General features: G+C 39.1%; 1 protein-coding gene across 7 annotated transcripts in view; it reads left to right on the forward strand.

Annotated features, from left to right (window-relative positions):
* Nucleotides 1-8,167, forward strand: part of LOC118824131 (signal-induced proliferation-associated 1-like protein 1) — a 68,354-nt gene extending 60,187 nt beyond the window's left edge. For all 7 annotated transcript variants that reach the window (XM_036594090.1, XM_036594097.1, XM_036594094.1 and 4 more), the window contains 5 exons: nt 245-446; nt 2,007-2,156; nt 2,639-2,753; nt 4,091-4,169; nt 4,392-8,167. In XM_036594090.1, coding sequence (XP_036449983.1) covers nt 245-446; nt 2,007-2,156; nt 2,639-2,753; nt 4,091-4,169; nt 4,392-4,535 — 690 coding nt within the window. In that variant the 3' untranslated portion in view covers nt 4,536-8,167. The remainder of the gene's footprint in view (nt 1-244; nt 447-2,006; nt 2,157-2,638; nt 2,754-4,090; nt 4,170-4,391) is intronic.
* Nucleotides 8,168-11,713: the final 3,546 nt, after the last annotated feature.

Raw genomic sequence — 11,713 nt, forward strand, 5'->3', positions numbered from 1 at the left:
AGAGGATATGGGCAAATGGTGTGTGTTCACCATTTGTGGACAGATACACACATGTTGGATAGGAATCCCTAAGAAGGCACAATGTACCCGCTTATTCAGACACCACTACTGACTGATATATTACGGACTGGCAAGTCTGTTTTTGAGGTGCACTGAAATAGAAGACAAAATACATCAGCATAATACCATACAGTATTACACATACAGCAGCTCTATTATGACTTTTGCTGGTATCTCTCTTCAGCCTTTGTTCTCAGCGTCCACACCGTATCCCCGCTCCCTGCAGCGCACCTTCTCTGACGAGAGCATCTTCAGTGTCCAGAGGGAGCCCGTGTCTGGCATACAGAGTGACAGCTTGTTCAGCCGCTCCACCATGCCGCGCTCGCCCACCACACGCAGCGCCCCACTGCGGCAAAACTCCTACACACAGGGAGCAAAGTCTCTGGGTGAGCTACAGGACAAAGCTTTAAAACTGACAAAGAATTTTACTGTTCTCTTGTGGGTTCAGGGAATTTCTTCAGTGTAATGTGGATGGGTCATGTATACAGTCATATGCAAAAGTTCGGGGGCCTCCAGTTAGATGCTCTACAGAGGACACACTTTTGTACATTTTAACGCACAATTACTGTTTAATTGCTGAATTTAACATATTGGGGGGGAAAACATGAAATGTGGCCTGTACAAAAGTTATATTTTAAAGTTTTCTAATCCAATTTGTTAAACTCAGCAGAAAAACAGGAATTGTGCACTAAAATGAGCAGGACAATGCCACATTTAATTCGTTCTCTGAGGTATGTGTTGGCTTATTTTTACTTAGAAAATCAATAAAACGTAATTTGACAGGGGGCATGCAAACTATGTGTTTTTTTTTCTGAATGGATTGTTCTAGATAAGTAACCTGCACTCTGGTTTTGTATGTTGAGTCTTGAGATTTATGAGCTCAGTGTCAAACTGGGATTTAGTGCAGTGCACTCTCGTGGTTATGATTATGTGGGTTAAAGGCAGCTCAGTCTGTATCTTCTGGGAGCACTTCTTCACATAAGCCTTATAATCCTGGGTCTCTTTGTAAAGAACACAGCGTTTTAGTAAATTAGAGAAACCATATTTCCTCATGCTTATAAAACCATCAAAGCAGGGAAAATGTTTTGGCAGCCTGACTACTCAACTTCAGACTCCTCTTTAACGTTTGCTTATTTTAACTCTACTTTTGTCAGGGCTTGATTTAAAAGGGGATTGTATCGGCATATTGGTATCAGCACCAATACTGGCTCTGTGAGACTTGGTTTAGCCTACAGCACAGCAGCCCGCTAGCCAGGCTAGTGTGTCCACTATCCCCACTCGGGTGCCCCTCCATGAGTTAGCTGTATCAAACAGCAGCGTGGTCTTGCGGCCTGTTGCTTCAATCAAGTCAGCACAGAACGCTGAAAACAGCTGCTACTGACAGAGTGAAGAACAGTAATATTCACTGCACTACAGCACAGTCTAATGCCCTGAGATGCAAGCGCAAGTGTACAGGAAGCACATATGAGACAAATGACTTGAGAAATTCGGATGTGAAACAACATGTAGCACTGCATTTGACCAGAGAAAGTGCTACATGCTTACACATTCGCACCACAGGTTTATCTAGATAGTGTTTAGTTCTGTTTTTAACAATTTTTCACACTAAAACAACTTTAGCTTGATGTTTAGGTCTCAAATGCAAAATCAACATGATACTGGTGATAATTTACTTACATCCTCAGAAGGCATGCGGTTCACTGAGTTTTTGTCGAATACTCTAACGCACTCGCAATCATCAGATTCATCTGCTTGTGGGGGTCTGAAGCACAAACAATATTACAGTGTTCTTTCACACATTGTGTGCATTTTCACATTTCCACTACAGAGGTACAACTTGCATAGAGTAGCTTTAAGCTACATTCATGCTGGAGTATGTGGTAGGTTGTAGGGGCTTTAGGTCAGGCAGAGAGACTGATGGTGGTTTTCCTGCTCTTTGTCTCCAGGAGACCTCACATCCACAGACAGCAGTGTTTTTGAGCAAGAGCCACGCAGACAGCCCCTGCAGGAACCCCCTCTCATCCCCCTTCCAGACGCCAGTGCAGACAGTGGCCTCGACTGGTCTGACCTGGTGGATGCAGCCAAGGCCTTTGAAGGTAATCATGGCAACTTTGTTTGAACATACAAGATAAATTCCAGCCTGGAGAAGAATGTAAATGTACTTGCGTAATGGACTGTCCTAAATGAATTGAAGGACATCTGAAATATGAAAACACAATACAGAAATATTTGGCAATGTAATACACTGTGATAATTATATCAATGAATGTCCATCTTGAAGCATGTTAATACATCTAATAATGGATCAAATGGCATATTTTTGTTTTTTTATACTTTCATATTACCTGGAATGTCATACTTCTGTATATTTGTGTACCTTAGATGCTCACACTGCTTCAGAGTTTGCTGGCATGCTGACCAAAAAATTACCTTTGCGTACAAGAAAAGTTCTCTTAGCCTCCAGAGCTGATGCAAAGAGATGTGCTCCTCACAGGGTGACAGTTGCGGAGGCTGAGAATTCTAAAGAACTGTCACAGCAGCTGAAGTTGTTTTTTTATTTTTCTGTTTCTGTCTGCAGTTCAGAGGGCCACATTCCTGGCGGCCAAAGATGCCAGCTCCAGGTCAGACGCACTCACCTCCAGCTCCCAAAAGGCTGAGCTGCAGACTGCTCCACAGCAGCACGTCTCATCCAGGTACATGCCTGCCTTACACCTTACAATTATTCATCATATCATATACATCGTATCTCACATTCAGTGCATCTCAGCAAATTTTGGTCTTCATGTAATCCCTCTATTACACAATGTATATATGTCACACCTAGAAAACTGCAAAAGTGTTAAGCTGCCTGAGAAAATTCTATTGAAAGTTTTTTTCTTTTATTTGCTAAGAACATAAAACACTAAGTGAACCTTTATGTATAGTAAATTGTGTTTTTTTACATCTGTTAATGTGTTAGCCATTTTCAAATCTCTCCTCGATGATGTTTAATATTTGAAGTTATTATCTAATACTTGCTTTAGCTACTTGATGCATTAAGTTAAATAGAGCATCTTTATGATGGAACTCACCAATTCCATGCAGTAACTGGAGCTGCTTCGAAGAGAGGAGGAAACCAGACCTGTGTTCTTCTTACCATCTGACAAGATAGATCACTTTTTTTTTTAAATAACAATAAATTCTTGTTTACTTTTATTAACGTTCTTGTTCACTTATTACTGTGTTAATTATTATGTATATATTATATTATAAATATATATGTTAATGTATATATTCCTGTGTTCATTCATTCATTCATTCATTCATTCATTCTTTATCTAAGCTGCTTATCCTCCTGGGTTGCCGGGGTTGCTGGAGCCTATCCCAGCGTTTAATTGCCAGATATTCATGTGTTATATTGTGTTTTTACAAGTAACAACATTTTTGCTGCCCAGATAAATAGTTTTTAATTTTTTCTCAGTTGGCCTAGAATTACTATATATTTAATGGGATCCAAATCTTCTTTTCCTCACTATTTTCAAATAAGAGTTCCGAAACATACTGTTCCCATCTCACTCAGTATGTCCATATATGGAAACTTTGCTGCAAAAACAGCCTGTTCTGTATTCATTTCTTTCACAAAAACCGATCTGTTTACTTATATCTGCCTTTTCAGCCTATAGCTCCACCTGTTCACATTTAAGTTATAAGAAAAAGGCACAACACTGGACAGCCGATCATTTACGTAGATCATATGTCTTAAAGACACAGTAACAAAAATAATCTGTTAAATTCTAAGAGTTAAAGATACTGTTTTGGGTATATAAATCCACACCAATGTAGTATGTGGACTTCTAAAAAAAAAATAAATAAATAAAGAAAAATGCTGGATACTGGCTTTTTAAAGGTTTTTGTCAGGCTATGTATGACAGTTATTTTACTACGTGTTGCATATTTGAAACCATTGCAGTAAGCAATGTCATTTTATATTAGTATAAAACAAATATTTTATCTTATTTTAATATTCTCATGTCTTTCTGCTCTTGTTCAGTGAGAGTCCTGCCTGCCTGATTGGGAAGGTCACTCAGCTGGAGTCTATGGTGAAACTGCTGCAGGAGGACCTCAAAAAGGTGAAAGAGAGAAAATTTCAGGGTTATTCCATGTCTGTACCAAAGTACTCCAGTGCATCATTCACTTTTGCTGCTACAGTGACTAATTCAGCTTTGACTATGTTATATAAGTCTTCCCTACTTTCCAGAGGTACTTCATAATCTCTGCATTGTGGGCACTGCACATATGGTAGACTGAAATTTCTGATTTCATATATTTTCCTCTCTCAATCACTCTTTCAGGAGAAAGATGCTAAGGCCTCCTTGCAGGCCCAGATTCAGAGCCTGAGGGCGGACAATCAGCGACTGCAGGAGGAATCTCATAATGCTTCAGCTAAACTCAAGAAGTTCACAGAGTGGGTTTTCAACACCATCGACATGAACTGACTCAATACCCACAACGCAGTATGATTTTAAAAATGAGCAAACTCAGTCACAGGGGAGTAGCGAATCACAGAATTTAGGCGATTCAACAGGACTGAAAACAGTCATGTGTGTTACTTGAAATGTTCTGAGTCATGACAAGAGACCTGCATGTCCTCCTTATCTCCTGAAATCTGGTCGGGTATCCGCGCATGCCTCGGTGTTCTAGTTACCCAGGGGCTTTGGGCCCTATTTTACATGGTGCCCGATCTGACCAGACAAAACAATATTGTTTCTATTTATCTCAAGAATTGCTATTGTCACTTTTTGGTATTCATTACATTGTCCCATGTCACAATTTTTCACTCCTCTTCAGGGGCCTCATTTATCAGAGTAGGCATAGAACATACAGCCACCAGAACAATGGAGACGAGATGCCATTTGACCCAGCACTTAATTTCAGTAATTATGAGTACTTCTAAATGTACACACGTTGACACGCACAAGACAACAGTTTTCTTAGATTATATGCGTAAAAACATGTGTATGCACAGTTTACACAGGTTTGACAAATTAAACCACTGAATCTATTCATTGGTAAGTCCTAATACACTATTAATTTGATAGCCTTGATGCAAAAGTGTATCTGAAGCAGTCTCTAAAAGTTGACCCAGTGGCATAATATCATAAGAAACTCATGGAGGATCTTTTGAGTCAAACAAGCTTCGAGGCCTGTCACAATCCTGAAATTTTAGCTGACATTTAATTGCTGTTTAATGGGCCTCATTCACCAATATCTTCCTGCTTTTTTTCCTAAATTTGTTATTGAGAGAGGTCCTAAAAAAAGTCTGTCAGAATCATGATGTGTTCTTAAAGCACAGAACTGTTTGCTCCTTTGTGCTCTTGAGTGTGTAGATTCTGTTCTTACCCAAGAACAAATCACAAATAAGGAAACACTGGTGAATATTAGAATCTTTGTAAAAACTGGGGAAAAGTGGGTTTTAAGAAGAATTTTTTTTAAGAATGGTTGGTGAATGAGGCCTAATGTTTGGATCTTGGTACAGACTATAGAAGTACTGAAGTGGGGTAATTGGCTGATTAGCTATCTTGCTTCCTAGCTGTGAAAACTTAGTAGCTCCAAGTTGATAACAGACAGAGCTCAAACAAACATTCCTCAGTGCTGTGGTCTAAAGGTGTTATGAACAAACATCAAATAGACAAACATTGCTCACTGCTGCCCTCTAAAGATGTTACAGCACCACAAGTTAGAATTTTTTGTGGCTCTCAAGTCGTGTAACCGTCTAAGTGTTGACCTTAATGTTGGAACATTCCAGACAATGCTACAGCCATCTGTGGCCGTGAGTCCAAGAGAGCATAATTGGCCTCACTCATGGCCCTCCCTTCATCCAATCACTTAGCACAGTGATGGCCAACATAAGCTTCAGTTAGCAGTTAGCTAATGTAGCAGAATTGGCAAATAGTGTTCTTCAACAGGTATGTTAAGCTTTCCAATGATGTTGCATTAGCTATACTTTGAAAAGATACTGTGGTGTCTTGGAGGAGGCATTTCAGCTGCTACCTAGGTCTCCTCTAGTCACCCTGTCAGCTTGGTGGCATCGTGTGATTGGGGAAGACCTAGGTAGATTTTACACTGGGGAGGGAAAAAAGAAGTTAACTTCTGGTGTTTTTGTAAGACCCATGATGCGTCTCACATGTGCTTTCTGTATGTGTCTCAACCCAGCTGACGGAAGTGCATCAAATTCACATTATATTTGTTGGAACATAAACATATAATTTTGAAACAGCTGTGGATCAAGCAGTTATGTAAAAATTGTAACAGACCTACATGAATCCAGCACCAATGAGAACAGTTCAGGAATTTTCTAGGTTCAGTAGATTGTAGCTATATAAAGAGGCTCTTTGTTTACAAACTATTTTAAAGATAACCCGGCTGAGGGCACCAGTTGTTTGGGACTTAAATTCATGCCAGTAAAAGTCATTGTGGATCACATCCTGTTAGAGTTAAACTATTTTAGGCAGTTACCAGAAATTTAGACTCAGACAAGGAACTACGTATGTACATTCATGTGACTACTTGTTATGTAGACGGCCATTGGTTGCTTTGCTGAATGTTGTGTTGGCTTATTAATGGTTGAGAAAGGGAACTGTCTTACTTTTGAGTCCTACTGGATGAAATATGATTGAAATGGTTCAGGGACAAGTCCCTCTTTCTTCATCTGCAAACGATGAACTACAGTCCCTCAGATAATCTCTGTCTAAGTCAATTCTGATGGCAGTGAAGATTTGACGTCTAAGAAAGTTTACTTATTTTTGTGTATTTGTGTTGGGATGAAAACAAGGACATTCTGAACATGGAGGTACCTGTGCTTGGTGAGACTCCGTAATGCTCCAGAGTCCACTGGTTATTTGAGTTGACCACTCTGAAATATTTACGATTAAACATTTGATCAGTAACCTTATGTGTAAGATGACCTTCTGTATATTATTTGCGGTATTTGATGTAAAGAAAAATGTTACTGACAATGGAAAAAAAAAAAAAAGGAAAAACTTTGGTGCCATATGGTGAATATTTATATCGAACTGTGTATAACTACAAATAAATAAACGGCATCCCTTGTACATTTGCCATACAAAAAGAAAACCTATTTTAAAAAGCTTTATTTATTGGTTACAGTCATTTACAAATGTATTAAACCATCGTAAGGTGTACGGACAGTGGAGATGCAGCAGAGCTCTGTAAGTAATATTGAACTGGAAGGTTTAATTTTGTTCATTGTTTTTGCATTTTGTTGATTTGTGGATGTGCACAGCATTGCCATCTGTTGAAGATGCCACATGAACTGGACTATAAGAACCACAATGATTCATAACTGGCATTTTGTATTACTAAACCCAAAAAATGTCTCATGTCTTTTGCTTCATTTTTATTGTAGCCAGGTTGCAACTCTCCAAATGCCAATAAGATGATTTTATTTCATGGAAGTTAACTCATTTGTTATCGTGCTTGTTGAAATGAGATACGGTTCACGTTTCTTTAAAGTGGTCTTTTGATTTTAATTGTTGCTCTCCTAATAGAGCTTATTTTCTGTTGTCTGGAATCTTCCGTACTCTCTACAGACATGACTGGATCCTCTTTCCTGTTGGAAACTTCTTCTTTGACGTGCTGTAGCATGTTGTAATATTTCCCTTGACCTTTAACGTGTAAAGACATTTATTCCATTAAAAACTATTTTGGGCATTTTCATGTGCTTTCTTCAGAACTTGGCGATACGTCTTAAGTGTAGAACATGGTAAACAATGTCTTTGTCCTGCAGACCATACAAAATTTAAAGCTGTTCTCAGCCGGTTTTTAAACGATTTACATTTGGAAACCATGGAGCCATTAAATAAGACTATCATAAAGGGATGATGGCAAAGGTTTGAAATGCAAAGAAACTTTATACTGAAATATTATGATAGAACCTGTTTCAGTTGTTCTGCACATTGTATTACATTCCGGTGGAAGTACCAGAAATGTAAACTCAGTGGGTATGCTATATGTCCAAAAGTTTGTAGACAATTGCTCTTCCTATATTTTGTCTGAAATCAATGGTGGAGTTTGTTCCCTCTTTACTGCAGTGACATCCTTTACCCTTCTGGAAAGGTCTACACTCGATGGTGGAACATTGCTGTGAGGATTTGATTGCATTCAGTCACAAGCATTAGTGAGGTCAGGTACTGACGTTGGATGATTAGTTTTGAAGCATAAACACCACTTCAGCTAATCCCAAAAGATTGATGGAGCTCCATCACTCCAGAGAGCGCTGTTCCACTGCTCCACAGCCCAATGCTGGGAGGCTTTATACCCCTCTAGCCAATGCTTGATATTGGGCATGGTGACCTTAGGCTTTTGTGCAGCTCCAGACTGTTGGGATGAAAAAACCGTGAGCATAATTGAATGCCTGCATCAGCAACATTTGCACCTTAATATAGCTGAATTCACTAATTAAAAGGGGTGTCTACATTCATGTAACTATTCACTATGTACTTGGCCATTGGCTGGTTTGCTGAATTAATGAGTTTAAGAACAAATAGCTTTTTCTTTTCTTGCAATGAGTTGCATTAAAACAAGAGGTGCCTCACACTTGATGCTAAATATGTATTTTTGAGTGTGTCTGAGGAAATTTGTGCCTATTTAATGGGGTTGAAGCAGAGTTCATCCACACCAAACCCATTAAACCACGTCTTTATGGACCTTGCTTTGTGTACAGGGGGCACAGTCATGCTGGAAAGGGCCTTCCCCAAACTGTTACCACAAAGTTGGAAGCCATTTGTCTAAAATGTCTTTGTATGCTGTGGCATTAAAATTTTCCTTCACTGGAGCTAAGGGGCGAGCCCAAAAACAGCCCCAGACCATTATCCCTCCTCCACCAAACTTTACTGGGGGGGTAGCATTCTCCTAGCATCTGGCAAACCCAGATTTGTCATTCAGACTGCCAGATAGTATAGAGTGATTCATCACTCCAGAGAAAACGTTTCCACAGCTCCAGAGTCCAGTGGAGCTGTGCTTTACACCAGGCCAGCCAATGCTTGGCACTGCACATTGAGATCTTAGGCTTGTGTGCAGTTGCTTAGCCATGGAAACCCATTTAATGAAACTCTCGATCCACCGTTCTTGTGCTGACGTTGTTTCCAGAGGCAGTCTGGAGTGAGTGATAAAATAAATGGGTGATTTTACACACTATACACTTTAACACTCGGCTGCCCTGCTCTGAGTTGTGTGGTCTACTTGTTCATGGCTGAGCTGTTGTTGCTCTTAGATGCTTCCATTTCACAATAATAGCACTTACAACTGACCAGAACAGATCTAGCATGGAAGAATTTTTACAAAGCTACTTGTGGCAAAGTTGGCATCCTATGACAGTGCCACATTTAAAGTCACGAAGCTCTTTAGTATGACCAATTCTACTGCCAATGTTTGTCTGAGGAGATTGCTTGGCTATGTGTTTGATTTTATACAGCTGTTAGCAGTGGGTGTTACTGAAACACTAAAACTTAATAATTGTCCGTATACTTTTGGCCAGATAAAGTAGATTTATTCTGTAGATTATTTGGTAGCGGAGGCCGTCTGCTGCTCAGCTGTCATAATCCAAATGATAAATATAGTTCTACACTATATGTCCAGAAATATCCAGGCACTCCTGCAACAGGCAATAGAGTGGGATGCTCCAGAGCAGATGCACATGAGCCTAAGGTCACCATACACAGTGCCAAGCATAGTAAAGCAGTGGAACTGCATTCTCTGGACTGATGGAGCTCTAACAAATACATTTGGGATGATGCAGAACTAATCATCCAATATCATTTATGTGACCTCACTAATGATGTTTTGTCTAATGCAAACAAATCCTTACAGCAATGTTCCAATCTGGATCATCTGTTGTCATAGTTTAAAAAAGTAGTGGGGACTGAATACTGAATACGCTATCCTAAATGTGTTCAGTTCCATTACAATACTTAAAAAGTAACGTATTCAGAATACATTTAGAATACATTTACGCTACATATCGGTGAGGCACATGGGAATAACTTTTTTTTATTAATTCACAATGTTCCTCACTGTTAGTGGTTGGCAATTATCTTAATGCAATTATTTTGTCACAAACATGTCTACTTCTGAGGAAATTATTATTTTGATCATCCTTCAAAAGAGCTCATTAATGCTGATATTAATAACTGGCTCATTACATTGATTTATCAGTCTACTCAGGCTTTAATAGGAACTTCACTGTTTGTAAAGAAGCTGTTAATTGAAATTCTTTAGAATTTGGCTCACAAGCATGTTTGCTACATGCTGTGCACCAATTCTGTAATAGTTAATAAACAGGCATTGATGGTGTTTCTTTTGAAGATTGTATTTTTTTTCTTTTAGTGGATAAGTATTCTAAAAGTATTCTCAGAAAATGTAAAAAGTATCTGTATTCTGAACACTGCCTTTACAAAATGTAACTTGGACTGAAATACAGATACTTAATTTCTGTATTCTGAATACATATTCCCAATACCTGTTGTTCCATTAAACCCCAACCCTGTTTATTGTAGCCTTCCCAGAAGAGTAGAGGCTGTTACTGCAGTAAAGGAGGAACAAAATCCAGATTAATACCCTTGATTTCTGAACAAATGTTGGATAGGTAGGTGTCTACAAACTTTTGGACATTTAGTGTAGCATGGGTTGATTGACAAAAATCTATCTGACTTAAACTACAGACTGATAGATGAATGTAAAATTACTGTAACATTGCACTGTTACTGGTGTACGGACTCATCCATACTCTCTTGGCTCAGAAGAAGAAGTAAATACTTTTCTGTCATTCATTCATTTCTAGCCATTTAAGTGAGTCATTCATCTACATGATGTTACTCATCTTAATCTCAATGTACTACCACTGCTAATCGCTCTTTTTCTTCACATTTTTAACAGAAGTGTCTTAAATATCAGCTACTGTGGCTTCTCTGTCAGTGGACCAGCCACAGACAAGTCATCAGACAGAGAGGCGGGGGAACTTCTTTTTTTCTCTGTCGTTCCAGACGATTCTCCCCAGTGCCTCCTCTCTTGAGAATTTTCTCACTGTTCTCCTGTCATCCATGTTTCCCCTGAGGGGAGAATGCATCATGCAGCTCCGCACAGTCACTGCAACTCTGTCACTTTTTATCAAGGGTAAATTCGAATGAACACATTTTCATATGTGTGTTTAAAATATTACGAGCCAAAAAATATATTTTGATATTTTGATCATCTGCTTGATCTGCAGGTTTTCTGATGGTATTGCTGTCAGAATCACTCAACACTTTTTAGTGCACATAATTCTTTGTGTCTGATTTATTTAGCTATTAAATTTATCAGAATGTAAAAAGCAATCCAATTTTTTTCATTCTGATTAGACAACTATGCTATATCACTAAAAGTCTGTAGACACCCCCCTCTAATTAGTAAATTCAGCTACATTAAGGTGCCCACATTGTTGACACAGGTGTTTAATTGCGCACACACAGTTTGAATAATCTCCATATAAAAAAGCGCTGCTAATAGAATGGGGCACCTGAAGCAGCTGCACATAAGCCTAAGATCACCATCGGCTAAAGGGGTATAAGGCCCCTCCAACAATGGGCTGAAGAGCATGTGCGTTCTCTGTAGTGACGGA

Source organism: Colossoma macropomum, unplaced genomic scaffold (assembly GCF_904425465.1).
Source record: "Colossoma macropomum unplaced genomic scaffold, Colossoma_macropomum, whole genome shotgun sequence".
Lineage (NCBI taxonomy): Eukaryota > Metazoa > Chordata > Actinopteri > Characiformes > Serrasalmidae > Colossoma > Colossoma macropomum.